Below are 24,139 nucleotides of genomic sequence, written 5' to 3' on the forward strand. Positions count from 1 at the left end.
CTCCCCTGCAAGCCCACACAGCACTCATCTGCTGAGTCACCCCTCAGTGCCTGTTAGCACTGACTGGGCAGGCAGTACAGCCTGCTACTAACCCGCATCGGGCCCATGAGCAAGTTACAGAAGCCCTCTGTGCCTCAGTTTCTCATCTGTAATTGGGTTGTTACGAGACTAAATCAGTTAATGCATATAAGCCCCAGAGCAGGGCCTGGCACCTGGCAAGCAGTTGGGAGGTGTGAAGTCTCAGTATTCTTGTTTTAGTAGCCATTATCATCAGCGGTGGTACTTCCTGGAGACATTGCAATGAAAAAGCAGGTGTGGGCAGTGTCTGGCATGGAAGGGATGCTCTGTCCAGGGTTGCTAACAAATAGCAAATAAAGAAGAAGGGGCCAGCGGAGACACAGAGGAACGTATTTGGGTTGGTGTCCTCTTAGCCTGGGATACTTTCTTATGGGAGCATCTCAGTTCCATCCTTGAAGGAATCTGAGTCTTGTGTGAGAAGGTCTGCCCACCTCCCATAAGACAGTGCCCACTCTTTGACCCATGATGATTTCCCCTTATGGCTGCAACATGACAAAGATCACCTTCATTAAGTGCTTTCTAAGTGCCAGGTCCTGAGAGCTAAAGGTATGACAAGGACCATCTTACGTTGCCATAGGCCTGTAAGGCGGATACTATTAGCCCCATTTACAGATGGGGAAACTGAGGCTTAGAGAGATACAGGAAGCTGCCCAGAGGCAAGAAAGGACTGTCTGACCCTGGTGCCCAGCTCTTAACCAGGATGTCCCTGTCACCCATGCTACATCCTCCCTGCCTGCCTGCCTGCCCATCTCCAGTGATGCCACCCCAGCTCCAACCCCTGCCCACAGCCTCCCATGACTGTCATTCTCAGCAGCAGGCCTCCCTGTCTCCCAGTCTGCTCTGAGGCCCTGGGTGAGTGTCTGTCTCAGGATCTAGGCTGGCGTCTCCGCTTCTGCCTGTATCTGGGGTCACTGGCAGCCCTTGGCTTCTCTTCTCTTATAAATAGTGTCAGCAGAGATAAATGAATGGGTGACTGTTCCATGCAGAGATAACTGCAAAGAGAAGGGAGGGGTGTCTAGGGACAGCCCTGACATGAAGGAGGACAGTGCAGGCCTCCTCTCTGTGTCTTCGCCAGAGACAGCCTCCTTATCATCCAGGGAGCAGGGAGTAGGGAAAGAGCTTTGGAATCACATGGTACCAAGGTCAAACTATCATTTATTAGCCGTGTGACCTTGAACAAGTCAATATCTCTGACCTCATTGGTAAAATAGGGATAATTTTGTAGAGTTGTTGCAAGGATTCACGAGGGGGAAAGCATGTCAGGTACCTGGTATAGGCTGGGCACAGAGCAGGCAACTCTTGTAATATATCATAGAATGTATTTGGTACTTACTGTGTGTGAGGTTCTGGGTCTGGTGGGACAAGCAGATCTGACGACGTCAGCCCTCTCTTTAAGGAGCTTGCAGGCCAGGTCAGGAGCTATGACTGATGCAAGAGGAAGAGCCCCCGCCCATGAAAAGCAGCGTGGGCCAGTGCCCATCGATGTGCAGGCGAGAGGGTTGGGGTCCTGGGAGGAGTCAGAGGATGAGGGGTAGAGAGCGGGCCAGGGGCAGGGGGGCTTCATGGGCTGTACCCACTTAAACTATGTCTTGAAGGACAAGGAAGCCTTAGGTAAGAGGAGAGCATTCCCCAAGGGAGGAATGTTGTGAGCAATGACCTGGAGATGGAACTCGGTGTCTCGTTCAGGGGCCTGATAGTTAGCCAGCATCAAGATGCAGAGGAGCAACAGAGACGTGGCTGGCAGGGAGTTTGGGTTGAGGGCTTTGCTGTCCTCCTGGAGGGCTTCCCTGCAGCTTTGCTGGAGACAGAATGGCAGTGGCCTTGGGGATGGAGAAGAAGGGCTTAGGGGAGGGGCCTTGGGAACAAAGCTTTGTTCGAGTTTTGACATAGAGGTTGTGACCATGCAGAGGTGGGAAGACGAGGGGCCAGTCAACAGAGGCAGGGACCCCAGAGGGTGGCCCAGTGTAGGAGGAAGAGAAGATGATAAGTTGCTTGGCCTGACACACTGGAGGGACAGACCAGAGGGGCCAGGGCAGATGTAGACTTGGAAGCCAGCCCGGGCCCGGACCCAGACTTTGCTGCACCATGGATGCACTTCCTGCTGCCTGCCCCATCCTTGCCCCATCCTTGCCCACTCGCCTCCTCCCTGCAGTGGATGGGGGTGAGGGACCAGGCCTGGGATGGCATGGGCCTACCCCTCAAGGTATCCTCCGGGCTCAGGCCCAATGCCACTGTCCCTCCCCCACCAGACAGGGATGTGCATCGCTTGGTGTTCCCTGCCGTGGGGCCTCAGCACGCCGGTGTCTACAAGAGCGTCATTGCCAACAAGCTGGGCAAAGCTGCCTGCTATGCCCACCTGTATGTCACAGGTGAGGCAGGCACCCTCGTGGTCAGCTGCACACACAGCCTGGCCTCTGGCACTACGTGGGGGCTCAGGGAAAGGGGCCTCCACCCAGCTCCCTTCCCCTCCATCCCCTGGGGACCCTCTTGCCTTACCCCTGCCCCTGCGGCTGAGCCCCCAGGCCCTAGCCTCCTGCACTGAGGCTCGGTGATCCTGTGGGGCTGTTGGGCCCTTGGACCCAGCAGACATTCGACCTGTGGCTTTCAGATGTGGTCCCAGGCCCTCCAGATGGCGCCCCGCAGGTGGTGGCTGTAACGGGGAGGATGGTCACACTCACATGGAACCCCCCCAGGAGTCTGGACATGGCCATCGGTGGGTCAGGGCTGCACAGGGCCATGGGTGGGGAAGGGGTGTGGGGAAGGCAGGCTCAGGCAGGACACCATGGGGGCCAGGCCCCAGAAGCGGATGGGCAGGGGCAGGAGCTGATGGAATGCCGGCAGGAACAGCTTTGCCCGTCTTCTCTCCACGTTGCATGGGGCTCTTGCTCTGGGTGAGGAGAGGAGGCACGGGGCACTGCCACATTCCCTTCCCATCCTCAGAGTGGGTGCCTGGGTCAGGACTTGCAAATGCCCTCCCCTCCTCTTGTCCAGGATCTCCTCCCGCTCTGCCTCAGTTTCCCTACCTCAGGTATCAAGGAATTAGAGTTCAATTCCAGCCCCATCTGTGCCTGTACTGGTACCTTGTTGGCTCTAAACCTCCCAGGGAAGTGGCTGGGCAAGAGCAGATGGGGGGACAGGCAGGAAGCAACAGCAGAGACTGAGGCACGTCATCAGAGCAGACTAATGATGAGTTCCAGGGTCCCGGGCCAGCTGGATGGGGAGGGTTTACTGCTCCTGCAACAGCAGCCTCTAGTAGCTCCTCTCCCGCTAGACCCGGACTCCCTGACGTACACAGTGCAGCACCAGGTGCTGGGCTCGGACCAGTGGACGGCACTGGTCACAGGCCTGCGGGAGCCAGGGTGGGCAGCCACAGGGCTGCGTAAGGGGGTCCAGCACATCTTCCGGGTCCTCAGCACCACTGTCAAGAGCAGCAGCAAGCCCTCACCCCCTTCTGAGCCTGTGCAGCTGCTGGAGCACGGTGAGCCTGGGTGCTCCTGTCGGGTGGGGGTGGGAGCTGCTGGGATGGGGAATGGGGCCCTGTGGTGGAGGCTCAAGGGCTGGCCTGGACATGGTAACTGGCAGGAGCAGCCTGGCCGGGTGGGACCTTGGCCCATCTGTACACTTCCTTCTCCTTCCTGAAAGCAGCAGGGCACGGTGGCTGAAGCTCAGGCTTTGGAATCGGGCCTGCTGGGGTCCAACCCCACAACCCCAGCTTTGCCGCTCCCTGGCTGTGTTCCCCAGACAAATCGCTAAACCTCTCTGAGCTTCAGCTTTCCCATCTGTAAAAACGGAACTCAAGTGTTGATGAGGGGTGTTAGAGGAGTGGTGGGTGCTGAGGACCTGGTGTCAAGCCCAGCACAGAGCTGCGCTCTCCTCCTCCCAGGCCCACCCCTGGAGGAGGCCCCTGCCATGCTGGACAAACCAGACATCGTGTATGTGGTGGAGGGACAGCCTGCCAGCATCACCGTCACATTCAACCATGTGGAGGCCCAGGTCGTCTGGAGGAGGTGGGCCCCTTTCCCACATGTGGCAGCCCAGGTCTGGCCCAGCCTGGCCGGAATGCCCTGGGGCAAGATCTGGGTGACCTCCCTGTCATGTGTCCCCTAGCTGCCGAGGGGCCCTCCTAGAGGCACGGGCCGGTGTGTACGAGCTGAGCCAGCCAGATGATGACCAGTACTGTCTTCGGATCTGCCAGGTGAGCCGCCGGGACATGGGGGCCCTCACCTGCACCGCCCGAAACCGTCACGGCACACAGACCTGCTCGGTCACATTGGAGCTGGCAGGTGGGTGACAGCGGGCCTTCTTCCTAGCCTCCCTCCAAGGCCCAAAGCTCTCTACTCACACCCCCAGGTACACAACCTGCCTGACACTGCTGCAGATCCAAACCCATGTCCTCTGGTCAGGCCTGTCCATGTCATGGCTATACAAATACCATATTAGTAATAATGACAACAATCATACTAACAAGATTTATTGGCCAGACGCGGTGGCTCACACCTGTAATCTCAGCACTTTGGGAGGCCGACACAGGTGGATTACCTGAGGTCAGGAGATCATGACCAGCCTCGCCAACATGGTGAAACCCTGTCTCTACTAAAAATACAAAAATTAGCTGGGTGTGGTGGCAGGTGCCTGTAGTCCCAGCTACTTGGGAGGCTGAGGCAGGAGAATCACTTGAACCTGGGAGGCAGAGGTTGCAGTGAGCCGAGATCGCTCCATTGCACTCTAGCCTGGGCAACAAGAGCAAAACTCCGTCTCAAAAAAAAAAAAAAATGTATTGAGCCTAGTGTGTGCCAGTCTCAGTACTAAGCACTAAGCACTTTACATGTATTGCCTCATTTAATGTTTACATCAGCCTTGTGAGATGGGATTGGTTATTATCCCCATTTTACAGATGAGGAGACTGAGGCCGAGGCTAAGAGTAACTGGCCCAAGTTCACAGAACCTAATAAGTACAGGAGCTGGGTTCAAGTGTGGCTGCCTGACTCCTAGCTCCTGTGTTAAACATAATAGGAAATAGTATCTCAGATATAACAAACATGGGAAGACCAAGTTGGTTTTTAAAGAAACCCATGAGCACATCTTATCACCGAACTGCCAGCCCTGAGAATCCTGGCCGCCCTTCGGCACAAGCCTGTTTGACAGAGCCTCCCAATGTTTGCAGCAAGGATTCTTTTTTTTGAGACAGTCATCTCACTCTGTCACCCACACCATCTCGGCTCACTGCAACCTCCACCTCCCAGGTTTGAGTGATTCTTGTGCCTCAGGCTGCCAAGTAGCTGGGACTACAGGCATGCACAACCACGCCCAGCTAATTTTTTGTATTTTTAGTAGAGATGGGGTTTTGCTGTGTTGGCCAGGCTGGTCTGGAACTCCTGGCCTCAAGTAATCCGTCCACCTCGGCTTCCCAAAGTGCTGAGATTATAGATGTGAGCCACCGCCTCGAGCCTTAGGATTCTTTTTATAATTTTTCCTTTAAAGATGTAGTTTCTCAAACTAGTTACTACCTAATGCATTAGGTAGTAACTGTTTGGTTTTCCAATTTGTTAATTAACTCTAGACATATGTAACCGCCACTCAGAACTCCTGATCAACATGGGCTAAACAGGGTTACCTGCTGAGTAAATACAATTCCAACCAAAAGCAAAGAAAGTGACATTTTACTTAGCACAGGCAATCTTATCATGGGTAAATGGACATTTTCTGGTGCTTTCAAAAAACCATTGAAGCTCACTTGAAACTTTCCGGTGCTTTGACCTTCATAGACTGCCCCCACCACCTCCCAGCCCATGGGGGACAGGATTCCTAGAGGCGAGGGGAGGCGTCTGTGAAGTGGAAGATAAGTGGCAATAGGGTGTGTAACAAAGAGACAGGGAACGCTTCTGGCCCTGCTGTGAAGATGGTGGGGGTGCTGGGTGCTCTTTTAAGTGTCTCCCTCCTTGCCTGCCCTGTCCCTAGCATTCTCCACTCAGTCACCACTTTACTCCTTGACAGTTCATCTTCAGGACTCACCTTTCTTCCCAGATATAGGGGGAGCCCTGAAGTTTGGGGAGCCCCTGGCCCTGAGAGCCCTGCAGCACAGCCTAGCTGGAACAGTGACCGATGAAACCCCATTTGAGCCCAGCCAGTCAGGGCTCTGATGGGGCTGGGGCTTGCACTGACACCCCTATTCCACTAGACCCCACCCAGCCACACCCAGACAGGGCAAGTGGAGTGGTGGCCCCCCTTCCTCCACGTCAACCTCACTGCAGTGTCTTCCCCACCCCCGGGATGGCCTCCCCCGTTGTCTGTGTGCCTGTGAAGGGTGGGGGTCCACACCCGGCTGCCCTGCCTTCCCAAGTGCCTGACTCATCCTACTTCTCCTCAGTCTGAGATGCTCAAACACGCTGGGGTGGGGGGTGGGGGCTGGCAGGGGACACCTGGAAGTCACAGGCTCCTTTGCAAAGCACATTGCAATGTGTATTTAATTCCATCATGAGAATTAGAAGCTGCTTTACCAGGAAATCATATGACCATGTGATATGTATGGAGAATGAAATCACACCCACATGTGGGAGATACTGAGAGTCCATTTCTAGATGGTTTGGTTAGTATTTGGGGGTTACTTGTTTGTTCATCTTGCCATCTCCCAGATGCTATTAATAGAAGCCCCTCTAAACATTTTTCAAAGATTCAGTGAAAAAACTTCAAGGTAGAGGCAATGCCATCCATGAGCTTAATTCAGGGTCACAGGCTGAGCCACCTGCGGGGGCCAAGTTCAGGTAGTCAGAAGCCAGCGGGTGGCCCTGTGAAGAAGGGCGGCCACCCACAGGGGGCAGCATTGGGCCACTCCTCTCCCGCGGATTCATGCAGGGAGGGGAGCGACTCAGGATGGCCAGTCCTGATTTTTCAAGAGAGGCAGGAAATCCAGATTTCTTTTGTGTGTGAAAATCTCCTAATTTCAAAGCTGCCAAATTAATACAGAAGGTCAAACAAAGCAAGCCTGCACTTTGTGCCAGGTTTCCTCAGATTTGGAGAACATCACGTTTGGATTTACGGGGCGGGGCGGGGCTTGGTCCAGGCAGGGAACTCTGTTGTCCCAGTTGGTGGGGGGTGGGGGGTGGTGGCTTGCAGGGAGGCGGGGGTCTAGCGTTCTGACTGAGCCAGTCACTGATGAGGGATCTTGGGAGGGGCTGAGGAGGCAGGGTAAAGCCAGCCCCTAGCACCTTCTCTTCCCACCCCTATCCCCATGTGTTTCAGAGGCCCCTCGGTTTGAGTCCATCATGGAGGACGTGGAGGTGGGGGCTGGGGAAACTGCTCGCTTTGCGGTGGTGGTCGAGGGAAAACCACTGCCGGACATCATGTGGTACAAGGTCAGAGTGTGCTGCTGGCTGAGCCTGGGGGAGGGAGGAGGGGCTCCCTGGGGGCGTGGGAGGGTCCTGGAAGGCCTTAGGAGGGCGGAGCCCGGGCAGAGGCGTGGTTAGGAGGAGGAAAGGGGATGCAGAGGACTGACTAGCTGAGGGGTGCAGGGCTTTCTGTGGGAGATAAGGGAGGAGCTGATTCTGGGTCCTGGTGAGAGATGCGCTGCCCAGAGTAGGAGATGAGGGCGGGGCCTGGTACAGCGGCTCCTGGCCCCAAGGTAGAGATGAGGCCAGGCCCAGGCTGAAGGTGAGACCCCACTCTGCAGGACGAGGTGCTGCTGACCGAGAGCAGCCATGTGAGCTTCGTGTACGAGGAGAATGAGTGCTCCCTGGTGGTGCTCAGCACGGGGGCCCAGGATGGAGGCGTCTACACCTGCACCGCCCAGAACCTGGCGGGTGAGGTCTCCTGCAAAGCAGAGTTGGCTGTGCATTCAGGTAGGCAGGAGTTCCGGAGAAAGGTAAAGCGCACACCCCCTGGAATCTGATGTGACCCTCCATGCTGTGCCCAGGAAGCAGCCAGCCCTGGACTCAAGCCACCACACCCCCAGCCCAGCACCCCGCCTTGAGCCCCCAACATTCTTGCACCTCTTCTCTCTTCTTCTTCTGTCCACCTGTCCCAGTCTCTGGCCTGCTTGCTTTCTTCCCCTCCCACCTAACACCATGACATCTCTGCCCCAGCTCAGACAGCTATGGAGGTCGAGGGGGTCGGGGAGGATGAGGACCATCGAGGAAGGAGACTCAGCGACTTTTATGACATCCACCAGGAGATCGGCAGGTGTGGGGCTAGGAGGGAAGCCAGTGGGGGCCGAGACAGGCTGCTGGGTCTGAGGGCTGGGAGGGGTGGAGAGGGCCACAGTGATGGCTGATCTCTGACCCCCTCCCTGTGTCAACCAGGGGTGCTTTCTCCTACTTGCGGCGCGTAGTGGAGCGTAGCTCCGGCCTGGAGTTTGCGGCCAAGTTCATCCCCAGCCAGGCCAAGCCAAAGGCATCAGCGCGTCGGGAGGCCCGGCTGCTGGCCAGGCTCCAGCACGACTGTGTCCTCTACTTCCATGAGGCCTTCGAGAGGCGCCGGGGACTGGTCATTGTCACCGAGCTGTATCCTGGGACAGGCTGGGGGCTAGGGGGATCCATGCCTAAATGACTGGTCCTTGTAACATCCAATAGGCAACATGTTTTACAGTTTACAAAGTAGTCCCAATTGACAATTGGGAGGGATACATCTGGAGACTTCTATGAAAACCAACAGTTTTAAGCCCATTGTTAGCTTAAATTTTCATAGCATTTAATGTGTGTGCCTGGCAGTGTTCTAAGAGTTTTACAAATATTAACCTATTTAATCCTCATATATTCCTATCTCTTGGAATTTTATTATTAACTTGTATTATCCCCATTTTACAGATGAAGAGACAGGCATGGAGAGGTTAAATAACTTGCCCAAGGTCACAGAGCTAGCACATGGCCTATGCTTTTCATCATGAAATGCAGTACAATGTATCTGCATATTTGTAGTGACCCCATTTCAGATCAATACTTGGCTTTATTTAGAGGCTGTTTTCATAAGGAACAGATTTTACCCTTTCATGAAGGCTGTGGTTAAGCAAAGGCACATTGAGGTAAGGATGCTGGGTGATTGGCTCATCACCCCAGTAGCAGGGTGACCGTAACCTGCACATGAGCCTCCTGCCTGCACTGTTTGAATTCAAACCTCAGCAAAATGACAAATTATTCCATGTCATGGACCTTCTAGGTCATTCTCAAATAGAGTCAAGAAGTTCCATCAACAGTCAACAAAATTCTGCTGTAATTTGATCCCTATAAATGCTTTACAGGGTGGGCAGGAAAGGAAATGTTATTCCCATATTACTCCTGGGAGAACCTAGGCTCAGAGAGGTGAAGTGACTTGTCTGAGATCCCATAGAAAGTGGGAGTTCAAGCAGGGATGACCCACCTGTGCCCTCAGAGGACAGGAGGTGGGGAGGGGGTACACGTGGAGGAGGGGAGAGGCAGTCTCTGGCTAGTATCAAGCATTCTGTAAGGGGAAGGAGAACCCCGTGCTGAGCTGGGACCTGCCCTGAGCGCTGGGCTGGGCCGGGCAGTTGGCACTGGGCACTGTTCTCCTTGATCTGGGATGTAGCTGCACAGAGGAGCTGCTGGAGCGAATGGCCAGGAAACCCACCGTGTGTGAGTCTGAGGTGAGGGCAGTGGGTGGCAGGGGCCAGGTTGGGCACCAGCCTTCACCCACCTGAGCTTTGAGAACCAACAAATGGGTCCTGAGTGTGCCATCTGTGCCCACAGGAAGCCAGGGGTGGAGGTGGAGAGCACTGTTAGGCAGGCAGCAGAGTCCCCACCCAATGATACCAGACCCCCATCTATTTGGGACTTGTGCTATTCTCTCTAAATCTCAGCAAACCCACCCCAGCTCCTAACTGTTGTTTCCCACTCTTCATCACATAAACATCCCCCAAACATTTCTCCTGGAAGGAGCCCCACCTAGATTTTATTGATCTCACTGCAGTCCTGCCACGTCAGGCTGTACATGTTGTGCACTGCACAATTCTACTTATTACCACGCAATGGCTCCTCCCTATAATTGTGCTGTACCCTCCGGTGCATATGGTAGCCTTGGATCTTTGCAACCCCAAACCTGTTTCAGCCCCTTCCACGAGCCATCTGAAGGCTACTCCACAGGCACAGCCTGACCGCTTGCCGCCCTGGAGGTGTTCAGACATACACCACCCTTCCCCCTCAGACTCTGGGCCCACTATTTCCACAGATCCGGGCCTATATGCGGCAGGTGCTAGAGGGAATACACTACCTGCACCAGAGCCACGTGCTGCACCTCGATGTCAAGGTGAGGTGGGGACTGGAGAGCAGACAGCCCCTGTGGGAGCCAGGAGGTGAAGCATCCTTCCTTGTTCATTTGGCCCACACACCTCGCCTTGTGTCTTCCAGCCTGAGAACCTGCTGGTGTGGGATGGTGCTGCGGGCGAGCAGCAGGTGCGGATCTGTGACTTTGGGAATGCCCAGGAGCTGACGCCAGGAGAGCCCCAGTACTGCCAGTATGGCACACCTGAGTTTGTAGCACCCGAGATTGTCAATCAGAGCCCCGTGTCTGGAGTCACTGACATCTGGTAAGGGTGGCATGCTGGGCTGGGCCGACCAGGGCAGCTGCCCTTGGGGCTGTGCTGGGGACGCGCTCACTGGCAGGGAGATTTACTGAGCCTGAATTCCTCCTGAAGGTGGGCTGGAGGCATTGTTTGCAGGGTCTCCTGCCCATGTTACTCCTTGCCCCTCATGAGTCAGGGCAGCCCCATTCTCTAAAGGCTTTAGCCCTATTAGTCCTTGACTCCTTGTCTCCCCTGGAAGCCGGGCCTTCCCCTCAGCAGCCAGCCTGCCTCCTCCAGTAAGGCAGGCATGGTCCCATTGGTTCCCAGGCTTCCCTGGGCTTCCTGGGCCAGCCCTGCCATGACCCTGGACTTCTCCAGGCATATCTGGATCTGTAGGTTCAGGGTCCTCCCTGAAGAAGCCACTCCTGTGCCCATTGTCCATGGCAGTGTTCCCAGGGAGGTAACAGCTCACTCAGGTCAGCAGTAGCAAAGAACTGCTCCCTTCCAGTCAGAGAGGGGCGGTCCTCTTACCTATCACTCTCCTTTTCCCACAGGCCTGTGGGTGTCGTTGCCTTCCTCTGGTAAGGACCCCTCTGCAGTGTCCCAGCAGTCTCCTGGCAGGTCTACCCCTAACCTTTGCAGGGCTGCAGCCCACCTCCTTCTCTTCCGCACCCCCTACTCCTTCTTGCACTGCAAAGAGCCTCATGTGCATGAAGGTGGACACCCCTGTCTGCATGCCCACACTCTGCCTGTCCCCACACCCCTCCATAAGAGGTGGGCACCCTAGATGGAGAGAGCCCAGCGCAGGCTCAGGGCCATGGAGGCAGGGAACTCCTTGGCTCTGAGTGTCCAAAACTTGGACTAGATGGGAGTGGAGCTCAGGGTGGGCACATCCCCTTGGCACAGACTCTTCACTCATGGAGAGGCCACACTGGAGGAGGGATGGAACAGGTCCTCTAAAGCACAGGCCACTAGGCCCCAAGGCAGCACCACCTCCGTGCCCATCAGGGGGCTGGGGAGGGGACAGGGCAGGAGAGAGCCTGCAGCCTCACGTCTTACCCAGATTTGCCCAGCCTCTGTCATCCTCACAACCCCAGAGCCTCCATCTGTCCCCAGCCCTGTGCCCCCACTGACATTCCCCTTTGTCCCCGCCTGCCCCTCATGACAGCCCTCTTCACCCCTGCAGTCTGACAGGAATCTCCCCGTTTGTTGGGGAAAATGACCGGACAACATTGATGAACATCCGAAACTACAACGTGGCCTTCGAGGAGACCACATTCCTGAGCCTGAGCAGGGAGGCCCGGGGCTTCCTCATCAAAGTGTTGGTGCAGGACCAGCTGTGAGTACAAGGCCCTGGGAGCCCCCACCTGCAGGGTCACCCTCATACCACCTGCCTGCTACTCCCAAACTCCTGCCCCTCGACATGCAAGCCCCCAACTCCTTAGGAGCCCTGTTTGCTCAAACAGTTATTGACTCACTGATGACTGAACGATAAATCCCTTCTTAATCCTCATTCATTCACAGGAGACCTACCGCAGAGGAGACCCTAGAACATCCTTGGTTCAAAGTGAGTCTAGTCTGCAAAGTGGTGGCACAAAAGGTGGAGGGAGAGAGAATGTTACTAACAGCTCTATTTATTGAGTACCTACTGTGTGCAGTAACCACGTTAGGCATTGTTTGTACATATGACATATTAGCCTCACAATAGCTTTGCAAAGGAATGCATTATTAGTCCCATTTTGTTGACAAGGAAACAGGCTCAAATCCGTGATGGAGTTGGGGGTATACATACTGGACTCCAGGGCATACGTCTGGACCTCTCCATCCTGGGTGTCCTCAGTGGAGTTCTCCCCCATGCTTGAGACCAGACCCTGGTCTTCCTGACTTCTGTCTGTCCATCTCTGTCCTGCACTGGTCCCACACAATAGCGTTGGGGGTGACCAGGCAGGCTCAGCCCCTTGGTTATGAGCTTCATGTGGGCAGGTTCTTGGTTCTCACTCATTCATCTTCAAACCCCAGTGCCTCAGGGCACAGTGCCAGGCATTGATGGGGTCTTGGGGATTTGGGGGGGGGGGTTTAGCAAATGAGTCTGGAAAGAGCGCCTGAATAAACTGTTCATGGAGGGTTGTGCCAGGTCACTTGAAGGCTGAGGTCATTCGGGTATCGGGAGTTGAATTAAGAGCCTTCTTTCTCAGACCGGAAATGAGCTCCAGAAGAGAGAGCCTGGGTGGGTAGCTGAGGGAAGCATCCGTCTTGGTTTGGACCACCAAGGCTCCAGATGTCTGGGGTGTTGGCCCTACATGGAGACAGAGGGGAGCTGGGGAGCCAGGGCCCGGGTAAAGGGCCTAAGATCACAGGCCTCCCAGGGCAGCTGGTTTACCAGGACAGGGCCATGAGCCCTGGTGGAAGCTCAGAAGCCTACCTCGGGGAGCCACCCGTTTCCTGCCTCTCCCCTGGGGGGTTCAGGGGATTTGTCTTTAGGTGTGCCTCTTGGCTGTAGGCATTGTCCTGACAGACCCAAGGGGAAGGGGACCCCCAGGAGCCCAGACTCAGTGCTGCTCGATCCACTCTCTCCTGCCACCCCGCCCCATGGACTCTGTCTCTCTGTTGCCAAACCTGGAGGGTCTAGGTTGACAGCTTTCCCTCAAGCCCTCTTTCCTGGGTTTGCAGACTCAGGCAAAGGGCGCAGAGGTGAGCACGGATCACCTGAAGCTATTCCTCTCCCGGCGGAGGTGGCAGGTAAGTGTGGCAGGCCAGCCTCTGTGCTTTCCACCTTCTCCTTTTCTCTAGCACTGCCTTCCCCCTCCCGTGGGCCTTCATCTCCTGCTCCTGTCTTCTTGCTTTCACTGGCTCCATGCCTAGCTTCCTGCCTGTTCCCTGACCCTCTGCATGCTCAGGCCTCTTCCCCAGGGCTGAGGTGGGCCTGGGGGGGACAATCCTGCCCCAGGGGTCCCTCAGGTCTGACTCCAGTACCCTGTCTCCAGCGCTCCCAGATCAGCTACAAATGCCACCTGGTGCTGCGCCCTATCCCCGAGCTGCTGCGGGCCCCCCCAGAGCGGGTGTGGGTGACCATGCCCAGAAGGCCACCCCCCAGTGGGGGGCTCTCATCCTCCTCGGATTCTGAAGAGGAAGAGCTGGAAGAGCTGCCCTCAGTGCCCCGCCCACTGCAGCCCGAGTTCTCTGGCTCCCGGGTGTCCCTCACAGACATTCCCACTGAGGATGAGGCCCTGGGGACCCCAGAGACTGGGGCTGCCACCCCCATGGACTGGCAGGAGCAGGGAAGGGCTCCCTCTCAGGACCAGGAGGCTCCCAGCCCAGAGGCCCTCCCCTCCCCAGGCCAGGAGCCCGCAGCTGGGGCTAGCCCCAGGCGGGGAGAGCTCCGCAGGGGCAGCTCGGCTGAGAGCGCCCTGCCCCGGGCCGGGCCGCGGGAGCTGGGCCGGGGCCTGCACAAGGCGGCGTCTGTGGAGCTGCCGCAGCGCCGCAGCCCCAGCCCGGGAGCCACCCGCCTGGCCCGGGGAGGCCTGGGTGAGGGCGAGTATGCCCAGAGGCTGCAGGCCCTGCGCCAGCGGCTGCTGCGGGGAGGCCCCGAGGATGGCAAGGTCAGCGGCCTCAGGGGTCCCCTGCTGGAGAGCCTGGGGGGCCGTGCTCGGGACCCCCGGATGGCACGAGCTGCCTCCAGCGAGGCAGCGCCCCACCACCAGCCCCCACTCGAGAACCGGGGCCTGCAAAAGAGCAGCAGCTTCTCCCAGGGTGAGGCGGAGCCCCGGGGCCGGCACCGCCGAGCGGGGGCGCCCCTCGAGATCCCCGTGGCCAGGCTTGGGGCCCGTAGGCTACAGGAGTCTCCTTCCCTGTCTGCCCTCAGCGAGGCCCAGCCATCCAGCCCTGCACGGCCCAGCGCCCCCAAACCCAGTACCCCGAAGTCTGCAGAACCTTCTGCCACCATACCTAGTGATGCTCCGCAGCCCCCCGCACCCCAGCCTGCCCAAGACAAGGCCCCAGAGCCTAGGCCAGAACCAGTCCGAGCCTCCAAGCCTGTACCACCCCCCCAGGCCCTGCAAACCCTAGCGCTGCCCCTCACACCCTATGCTCAGATCATTCAGTCCCTCCAGCTGTCAGGCCACGCCCAGGGCCCCCCGCAGGGCCCTGCCGCGTCGCCTTCAGAGCCCAAGCCCCACGCTGCTGTCTTTGCCAGGGTGGCCTCCCCACCTCCGGGAGCCCCGGAGAAGCGCGTGCCCTCAGCCGGGGGTCCCCCGGTGCTAGCCGAGAAAGCCCGAGTTCCTACGGTGCCCCCCAGGCCAGGCAGCAGTCTCAGTAGCAGCATCGAAAACTTGGAGTCGGAGGCCGTGTTCGAGGCCAAGTTCAAGCGCAGCCGCGAGTCGCCCCTGTCGCTGGGGCTGCGGCTGCTGAGCCGTTCGCGCTCGGAGGAGCGCGGCCCCTTCCGTGGGGCCGAGGAGGAGGATGGCATATACCGGCCCAGCCCGGCGGGGACCCCGCTGGAGCTGGTGCGACGGCCTGAGCGCTCACGCTCGGTGCAGGACCTCAGGGCTGTCGGAGAGCCTGGCCTCGTCCGCCGCCTCTCGCTGTCACTGTCCCAGCGGCTGCGGCGGACCCCTCCCGCGCAGCGCCACCCGGCCTGGGAGGCCCGCGGCGGGGACGGAGAGAGCTCGGAGGGCGGGAGCTCGGCGCGGGGCTCCCCGGTGCTGGCGATGCGCAGGCGGCTGAGCTCCACCCTGGAGCGGCTGTCCAGCCGATTGCAGCGCAGTGGCAGCAGCGAGGACTCGGGGGGCGCGTCGGGCCGCAGCACGCCGCTGTTCGGACGGCTTCGCAGGGCCACGTCTGAGGGCGAGAGTCTGCGGCGCCTAGGCCTTCCGCACAACCAGTTGGCCGCCCAGGCCGGCGCCACCACGCCTTCCGCCGAGTCCCTGGGCTCCGAGGCCAGCGCCACGTCGGGCTCCTCAGGTGAGGAGGGGCAGGGGTAGGGCAGCAGGTGCAGAGGAGGGTGGGGTGCGCTGGAGAGAGGCTGTGGGAGGAGCAGAGGGCTGGGGACACCCACCAGGGGCAGGCTGAGGCCCCGAGGGTGGAATCAGCAGGGCTGGAGGGGAGGAAAGCAGGAATGGCAGCAGGGCTGGGTGGGCTAGGGGTTCATTCTGGTTCTCTGGGCTGAGGGCTGCAGAGAGGTGGGAATTTGCTGGTACTGACTGAACAAATACTCACGGGCCTGAGTCTTCACAGCCCCAGGGGAAAGCCGAAGCCGGCTCCGCTGGGGCTTCTCTCGGCCGCGGAAGGACAAGGGGTTATTGCCACCAAACCTCTCTGCCAGCGTCCAGGAGGAGTTGGGTCACCAGTACGTGCGCAGTGAGTCAGGTAATAGAGGCCTGCTGGGTGAGGACCCTCCTCCCCTCCTGCCCTCCCCTACCCCCATCAGGGAGCAGTCATGGCTGGTGAGAGGTGGGCCACCTTGACAAACCTAGTGGAAGGGGTCTGCTCAGACAACTATAACAATAGCAGTAGCTGACATTCATTAGATAAGCTGAGTGTTCTATTAAACACTTTACAAGCACTGCCTCATTCAATCCTGCAGCATTGTTTGGGAAATATTAGTATCATTGTCTCTATTGTACAGGTGAGGAAACGGGCTTAGTGATGCTAAGGATCTGTCCAAGTCGCAGGGCTAGTAAGTGGAGCAGCTGAAGTTGGACTGGGTGACCTTCTGCAGCCAGGTCCCTGAAACGGCTTCAGGACACCACTTACGTCTGTCGGGCTGGCCTCCTCTCTCCTGGGAGACCCTAGAATGTTTCTGTAACTGGCTGTACTTTTCAAGGAGCTCAAGATATAGGGCCCTCCTGCCTCCACAGTCCCCCTTTAGATGTGTGTGTGCTTGGGTGTGTACCCAAAGACACTCACTTTCTCTCCAGCCTAGAGGACCACGACCTGGATTGTGCCCCCTAAGTCTCCATTGCTCTGCAGCTCCGAACACCTGACTGCCCCTCCCTGACCTTTCTGCACAGAAAAGCAGCCTTTGGAGCTCTTTGCTAGCTCTTTGCCCTCTTCTGTTTCTCTGCCTGAGTGTCCTGGAGCTCCGGATAGGGAGGCATTCCCCATGTGGGGTCACCCCATCCTCCCTGAAAAAGGGGCATTACTCAAGGACGACAAGCAAAGGCTTCGGGAGGTTGGGTTTTCCAGGCCAGCATGCAGGAAGGGAGCGAGTCCATGAAGCCAGGCTGTGTGCAGGATCTTGACAAGCCACCAGTCCTGTTCTTCCCCCATTTCCTGGTAAAACTCAGAATAGAGTGGCTGTCGAGTCTTGCCTCAGCTGGGCTTATAGGGATTCTGTCCAGCCTTGGCCAGGGCAAAGGGGGCTGCAGTGAGAGAAAAGGAGGGAGGGAAGGGCTGCTGGTGGGGAGGGGAGGGTGGAGAATGAGGGGGAAAGAAAGCGATCAGCCAGCAGAGAGGCCTGGGGACAGCTGATCTCTTCCCACCTGGGGCCTCCCTCCTGGCCCAGTTTTGCTTATGCAGCTGATTTCCTGCCGAGGCAGTGTCCCCTTACCTCATCCGCTCCCTGTTCCCTGCAGAAACAAGGCTGTCCCAGTCTACTTTAACAACCAGGGCTGGCCCCTAGGAATGGGGGTGGGGCTGGCGGGGCTGGCAGGGCTGGGCCCGGGTCACTTTCACCTCTGAGAGAGGTGGCCTCTCTCTCTCTCTCCCTGCTACCCAGTACCCTCACTTGGCCTGGAGGCAGCCATTGAGAAACTGTGTTCACATTGCCTTGTTGGAACCTCAGTGTGGGACCCCTCCTTGGGGAGCAGTGGGGTACAGCGGGAAGGGGGCACACTGCCATCCTGATCACCACACCTGCTGAGTACTCCTCTTCTGCCTGGCTCATCCCCACTCCCAGTCCCCCACAATTCTTCAGACAGGCAGCAGCTGGGGCTCACAAGCCTCCTCAGCTTTCTCTGCCCAGGTGAATAAAATCCACCCCCAAGTCCTCCCCTATCCCCACCTTCACCTACCACCCCCATGGCCCAACTGGGATTCTTCTAAAGGGACATTCCCAGGGATCATGCACTCACATCCTCAGGGCACTAAAGAGGCGCAGGCTGGCTACATTGGAGGAAGGAAAACTGGTCGCATCCCTAGCCCTGCGTGTGCACAGCCACCAGCTAGCTGTGAAGGCAGCTTCTCTGCTTTGCTGAAACAGCCTTTCTCTGGGGGTCTGTCTGCTCCAGGCTTCTCTGCTGGCCATATTATTGAGATAATGATAACAACAAGAGAAGTTAGTATTTATGATCAGTTACTCTATGGCAGACACTTTACATGCCTCGTAATTGTCACAGCAAGCATCCTGTGGGCGCGGGATTATTTTCCTTGATTTACAGATTAGAAATGGAGCTTCTGAGAGAGTAAATGACTTGCCCAAGGTCAGGCAGATACTGTCTCTTGCCCCTTCAAAAGCTCTCACCACTTAATTGACCTGAAGGAGTATACAGAAGACCTACGACCCTGTCCCCCGATGGCAGGTGGGAAGAGGGGCCAGGAGGCCAACACGCTTCCAGGGTCTGCCCACAGTTTTCCTAGACTGCAGCTCTTTTGAGACTGTACATTCTGATAGAACATTCCTCATTTGGTCCCATCTCAGCTCGGGTCACTAACTCATCTCAATTCTCTTCTCACTTGCCCTATGGTGCCCCAGAGAGGGTGGGTCTTGCAGGATCTTAACCATTATAGTTTTTCAGTATTTGTTTGCTTTTATTTTACTTAACAAATGCTTATAGACCACTTACTTAATGCCAGGCCCTGCTCTAAGTGATTTACAAACCCATGACATAAGTAGCATCGTCAATAGTCAGTGCAAGGAAAAAGCAGTTCTGCACACAGTGAGGGCCTGGGGAAAGTGATGCTTGCCCCCAAAGAAAATTATTGAAGGCATGGCGTGGGGTTCCACTTTCCACATCTGCCTGGGAAGAGACAAAGTTTCATGCTGCTTCCTGATGGCTGTTTGCAGGCCTTCTCCACCCCTCCCTCAGCAGTAAGTGGGCCAGGGTCCCTACAGATAGATGGCTGTCTCTGCTTTTCCTCCAGACTTCCCCCCAGTCTTCCACATCAAACTCAAGGACCAGGTGCTGCTGGAGGGGGAGGCAGCCACCCTGCTCTGCCTGCCAGCGGCCTGCCCTGCACCGCACATCTCCTGGATGAAAGGTAAGGAGACTCTGCCTCCCACAGAGAGGGAGGCCAGCAAGTGGCCCTGAGCCCAGGGGATGGGAGGGGCTAGGCCGGAGTGGGGACTGAGCACGGTTAGCGGGGATGCTGGAGTGGGGAGTGAGTGAGGGGGCCTGGACATGTGCTGCCTTACTCAGCAGCAACTCCTGCTCCTCCCTGTCCCCAGACAAGAAGTCCTTGAGGTCAGAGCCCTCAGTGATCATCGTGTCCTGCAAAGATGGGCGGCAGCTGCTCAGCATCCCCCGGGCGGGCAAGCGGCACGCCGGTCTCTATGAGTGCTCGGCCACCAACGTCCTGGGCAGCATCACCAGCTCCTGTACCGTGGCTGTGGCCCGTGAGTCTGGGGCAGGGCCCCAGGGGGGTAGTGATGGGGATGGCAGGACAGGGCTTGAGGGGCTCTTAGCTAGGGTGTAGGGGCTCACTGGGACTCTTCTTTCTCTTGCCAGGAGTCCCAGGAAAGCTAGCTCCTCCAGAGGTACCCCAGACCTACCAGGACACGGCGCTGGTGCTGTGGAAGCCGGGAGACAGCCGGGCACCTTGCACGTATACGCTGGAGCGGCGAGTGGATGGTGAGGATGGGGCAGCTGGAGGGTGGGGGGAGCGGCAGGGGGAGGGTAGAGGAGTCTGGTAAGGCCAGTGCCCTCCCAGGCTCCACAGATAGCACCATGGGAGCTGGGGCCACCCCTTCCGTGACCTCAGCCCCTCCCCCATACTGCCTATAGGGGAGTCTGTGTGGCACCCTGTGAGCTCAGGCATCCCCGACTGTTACTACAACGTGACCCACCTGCCAGTTGGCGTGACTGTGAGGTTCCGTGTGGCCTGTGCCAACCGTGCTGGGCAGGGGCCCTTCAGCAACCCTTCTGAGAAGGTCTTTGTCAGGGGTACTCAAGGTCAGTGCAATGGTATGGGGTGGGAGGAGGAAGGGGGCTCTGAGCCTAGGGTTCTTGTGGAGCACCATGGCCTTGCCCCAAGGCACCACGGTGATGATTTTCTCTCTCTCTTAGATTCTTCAGCTGTGCCATCTGCTGCCCACCAAGAGGCCCCTGTCACCTCAGGGCCAGCCAGGGCCCCGCCTCCTGACTCTCCTACCTCACTGGCCCCACCCCTAGCTCCTGCTGCCCCTACACCCCCATCAGTCACTGTCAGCCCCTCATCTCCCCCCACACCCCCTAGCCAGGCCTTGTCCTCGCTCAAGGCTGTGGGTCCACCACCCCAAACCCCTCCACGAAGACACAGGGGCCTGCAGGCGGCCCGGCCAGCGGAGCCCGCCCTACCCAGTACCCACATCACCCCAAGTGAGCCCAAGCCTTTCGTCCTTGACACTGGGACCCCGATCCCAGCCTCCACTCCTCAAGGGGTTAAACCAGTGTCTTCCTCTACTCCTGTGTATGTGGTGACTTCCTTCGTGTCTGCACCACCAGCCCCTGAGCCCCCAGCCCCTGAGCCCCCTCCTGAGCCTACCAAGGTGACTGTGCAGAGCCTCAGCCTGGCCAAGGAGGTGGTCAGCTCCCCTGGGAGCAGTCCTCGAAGCTCTCCCAGGCCTGAGGGTACCACTCTTCGACAGGGCCCCCCTCAGAAACCCTACACCTTCCTGGAGGAGAAAGCCAGGCAAGCAGGGCTGGGGAAGGGAAGAGGACAGAGGGGAGTGGGCCAAATGTCTGGAGCACATGGCTTCGGAGAGAAGACCAGACTGTCCTGGCTGGGGTCGGGGGAGGTGCTGAGACCTGGGTTATTAGAATGATTGCGTTCAAATGTGCCAGACACTGCACTGCGTGCTTTAGCCATCTGATCTCATCAAATCTTCACAACTCTGAGAAACACTGCGCTATTAGCATCACCCATTTCACAGGTGGCAAAGCTGAGGTTAGAGAAGCTATGGGATTTACCCAAGGTACAGAGCCAGTGAATGGCAAAGGTGGGACTCGAACCCTGGTTTCTAGGATTGAACTCTGGAGCCCACACTGGAACCACTGCATTCTTGCCCCTAGGGGTCCCTGCTCTCCTCCGTTAGCCCTCACTATGGAAGTGTCCCCCTCCTCTCCTCTGAGCCGGTGGTGTCCCTCCGCCCGACACACAGGGGCCGCTTTGGTGTTGTGCGAGCGTGCCGGGAGAATGCCACGGGGCGAACGTTCGTGGCCAAGATCGTGCCCTATGCTGCCGAGGGCAAGCGGCGGGTCCTGCAGGAGTACGAGGTGCTGCGGACCCTGCACCACGAGCGGATCATGTCCCTGCACGAGGCCTACATCACCCCTCGGTACCTCGTGCTCATAGCTGAGAGCTGTGGCAACCGGGAACTCCTCTGTGGGCTCAGTGACAGGTAGCTGGGCATTCTGGGGGAGTAGGGAGGAAGAGGTAGGGGAGGCTGGGCCGGGTATCATCTGCTCCATCCCTGCCCTCCCAGGTTCCGGTATTCTGAGGATGACGTGGCCACTTACATGGTGCAGCTGCTACAAGGCCTGGACTACCTCCACGGCCGCCACGTGCTCCACCTAGACATCAAGCCAGACAACCTGCTGCTGGCCCCTGACAATGCCCTCAAGATCGTGGACTTCGGCAGTGCCCAGCCCTACAACCCCCAGGCCCTTAGGCCCCTTGGCCACCGCACGGGCACGCTGGAGTTCATGGGTGAGGGGACCAGCTGCCAGCCAGGGTGGGGACAGGGCCCTGCCAGAGAGGCAGCAGCCAGGGCTCACCCCACTTCACTTACATATGTGCCACTTATTGAGTGATTACTGTATGCAAGCAATGAACGAAGTATGTGGATTGATCTTTACAATAACCCTGGAGTGTGGCATAATATTAGCCCCCTTTTACAGATGAGGAAACTGAGGTGTACTGATGTTAGGGATTTGTGCAATCAGACAATTATAAATGCTAGAGGCAGGATTCACTACAGCCAAAAAGACAGGAGAATCAATTATTATTTTATTTAAATAAGGAGAACCAGCTACCATCGAGCAACCTGCTAAATGCTTGACGTTCATGATCTCTCTTCCTTGGTGTGGTTCTACAGGCCACACTTTACGGATGAGGCTGTGGAGAGCCAGGCAGGTTTAATAAATCGCCCAGGGTCCCATAGCTAGAAGGGGCAGGTCTGGGATTAGAGCCAGCCAGGCTGATTTTGAAGGCTTTTAATCTTGGTGTCAGCCACACTCTTTGTGAATGGGAGCCATACCTTGGAGCCGATCCAAGGGAGCTTGTCACCCTGCTTCTCAGCCCCTCTGGAGTTCTGGGGACCCCGCCATTTTGTGCCTGGGTTAATTCCTCAGGTGACCCATATGTCTCTTGGGGTATGCCACCACCTCTGTCCTGCCTACTGGCCTTCAGGGCCTGCCACTCTGGACATTCCCATGGTCTGGTGACCTGGACATTGTCCTGCTGCTCAAGCACCCAGGGACCTCCCCCGCCCCCACTTCCCTGCCACCAGGAAGCTGGGTCAGCTTGGCCTCTGTCTCCTGTCAGCTCCGGAGATGGTGAAGGGAGAACCCATCGGCTCTGCCACGGACATCTGGGGAGCGGGTGTGCTCACTTACATTATGTGAGTGTCCCCTACCCCACCGCAGCCCTCTCTGTCCACACAGTGAGCTCCCGGACTCACCTTCTGCCAACACCCTCTCCCCCGTGCCCCACCTCCCCTGTACACACATCCACACTGCACACTCACACTCAGATGCACAGTAGCATGGCCCTGAGCACTGTGCACCTGACACTAATGTCCTTCTGGGTCTGGGTGTTGGCCTCCAGTCTGCATATGTCAATCAAGCTATCTTCCCCAACAGGCTCAGTGGACGCTCCCCGTTCTATGAGCCAGACCCCCAGGAAACGGAGACTCGGATTGTGGGGGGCCGCTTTGATGCCTTCCAGCTGTACCCCAATACATCCCAGAGCGCCACCCTCTTCTTGCGAAAGGTTCTCTCAGTACATCCCTGGTGAGTGAGCCCCACACCTGCTATCCCCCAGTGTTACCTGCCCCTGGCCTGGCCTGTGCCGGAGATCTCCCAGCTCCTCCCCTGCTCCTAGGAAGAAGTCTGCTGCTTCTACTAAATGGTCATACTACCCACCATTTAAAGCCTGAGGCAGCCCCGTGCAAGGCAGACTCACTGTCCCCATTCCGGAGACTGGGGAACTGAGCTCTTGAGCTGCCCAAGATCACACACGTAGGGGTGGGATCCAGGACTGGGACATGGGTCTGCGGGAGGACAGAGCCCCGGCAGCTCCCAGAGCTTCCTTCCAGGTTCATCATCCCTGGCTCTGCCTGGCAGGAGCCGGCCCTCCCTGCAGGACTGCCTGGCCCACCCATGGTTGCAGGACGCCTACCTGATGAAGCTGCGCCGCCAGACGCTCACCTTCACCACCAACCGGCTCAAGGAGTTCCTGGGCGAGCAGCGGCGGCGCCGGGCTGAGGCTGCCACCCGCCACAAGGTGCTGCTGCGCTCCTACCCTGGCGGCCCCTAGAGGCACGGACCACAGCCAGGCCTCAGGCTTCAACTGGGGTTCCCACCAATGCCACGGGACATTCCAGGGCCCACGCTGAGCCAGGCGGGCCTGGGGCTTCGGTTACCACCAGCAGCAACATCTGGCCGGGCTCTTACCTCATAGACCTTCAAGGACAGAGACCCCAGGGCCTGGACCTGATGCCACCCCAGGCCAAAGCCAGAGTGGGAGACCCATTGGCCAGGCTCAGCAGGGTGGGAACAGGCAGAGGGACAAGAGGGGAATGGGGAAGTGGAGAGGAAAAGGAATCGAGGGACAGGAAGGGGGAGGCTCTAGGAAGGTTCTGGGTTGGGGGTCAGTGCATCTCAGGGAGAACCAAGGAAGGTGGGCATGGCTGGAGAGGAGGAAAAGGAAGGAGCCCCAGGTGTCAGGGCAGTAGGCTGGGAGTCAGTGTGGCAAAGCGGGGGCAGGACACAGATACAGTGGCAGGGGCCCAGGGCTGGGACGTGAGAGAAGGCAGTGAGGCGGCAGAGGGAGAAGAGAGGACTCAGGTGGAGGTGGGGTGGGTCAGCTGTCAGCATCCCTCAGAGGAGAAAGGTGGAGAGCTGGAGGCCAGCAGTCGCTCACACTCGCTCTGTCCTCCTGTCCAGTGGATACAGCCCTGGGCGCTCTGCTGGCCCAAGGATGTCCCCACTGCCCCTCCATGGCCTTTGGCCTTCTTCCCATTCATATTTATTTATTTATTGACTTTTATGAAGTTTCCCCTTCCATCCGATCCCTACTGCCCATGTTGTCCTGACCATCCCTCCCAGCCATCCAGCTGTCTGTCTGTCTGTCACAAGGAAATAAAAATGGCAAGCAGCATAACCTGTGTGTCTATTGGGAGGGATGGCTGGAGGGGAA

At 57.8% G+C, this 24,139-nt stretch overlaps 1 protein-coding gene across 14 annotated transcripts in view; it reads left to right on the forward strand.

The window, feature by feature from the left end:
* The window catches only part of SPEG (striated muscle enriched protein kinase), a 58,772-nt gene extending 34,669 nt beyond the window's left edge, over window positions 1-24,103 (forward strand). For 11 of the 14 annotated variants that reach the window (XM_016949374.4, XM_016949370.4, XM_016949373.4 and 8 more), the window contains 28 exons: window positions 2,328-2,447; window positions 2,687-2,791; window positions 3,350-3,556; window positions 3,962-4,085; window positions 4,186-4,361; window positions 7,318-7,430; window positions 7,745-7,913; window positions 8,157-8,253; window positions 8,373-8,573; window positions 9,613-9,670; window positions 10,252-10,329; window positions 10,431-10,609; window positions 11,140-11,166; window positions 11,772-11,924; window positions 12,110-12,152; window positions 13,256-13,324; window positions 13,570-15,544; window positions 15,818-15,949; window positions 18,665-18,781; window positions 18,969-19,136; window positions 19,249-19,371; window positions 19,525-19,692; window positions 19,807-20,410; window positions 20,880-21,119; window positions 21,204-21,427; window positions 22,265-22,340; window positions 22,582-22,731; window positions 23,065-24,103. In XM_016949374.4, coding sequence (XP_016804863.2) covers window positions 2,328-2,447; window positions 2,687-2,791; window positions 3,350-3,556; window positions 3,962-4,085; window positions 4,186-4,361; window positions 7,318-7,430; window positions 7,745-7,913; window positions 8,157-8,253; window positions 8,373-8,573; window positions 9,613-9,670; window positions 10,252-10,329; window positions 10,431-10,609; window positions 11,140-11,166; window positions 11,772-11,924; window positions 12,110-12,152; window positions 13,256-13,324; window positions 13,570-15,544; window positions 15,818-15,949; window positions 18,665-18,781; window positions 18,969-19,136; window positions 19,249-19,371; window positions 19,525-19,692; window positions 19,807-20,410; window positions 20,880-21,119; window positions 21,204-21,427; window positions 22,265-22,340; window positions 22,582-22,731; window positions 23,065-23,257 — 6,089 coding nt within the window. In that variant the 3' untranslated portion in view covers window positions 23,258-24,103. Of the gene's footprint in view, window positions 1-2,327; window positions 2,448-2,686; window positions 2,792-3,349; window positions 3,557-3,961; window positions 4,086-4,185; window positions 4,362-7,317; window positions 7,431-7,744; window positions 7,914-8,156; window positions 8,254-8,372; window positions 8,574-9,612; window positions 9,671-10,251; window positions 10,330-10,430; window positions 10,610-11,139; window positions 11,167-11,771; window positions 11,925-12,109; window positions 12,153-13,255; window positions 13,325-13,569; window positions 15,545-15,817; window positions 15,950-17,300; window positions 17,547-18,664; window positions 18,782-18,968; window positions 19,137-19,248; window positions 19,372-19,524; window positions 19,693-19,806; window positions 20,411-20,879; window positions 21,120-21,203; window positions 21,428-22,264; window positions 22,341-22,581; window positions 22,732-23,036 lie in introns of those variants that run through there. The other 3 variants (XM_016949371.4, XR_001716023.4, XM_016949378.4) reach the window with 3 other exon arrangements.
* Window positions 24,104-24,139: the final 36 nt, after the last annotated feature.

This window comes from Pan troglodytes, chromosome 13 (genome assembly GCF_028858775.2).
Source record: "Pan troglodytes isolate AG18354 chromosome 13, NHGRI_mPanTro3-v2.0_pri, whole genome shotgun sequence".
Lineage (NCBI taxonomy): Eukaryota > Metazoa > Chordata > Mammalia > Primates > Hominidae > Pan > Pan troglodytes.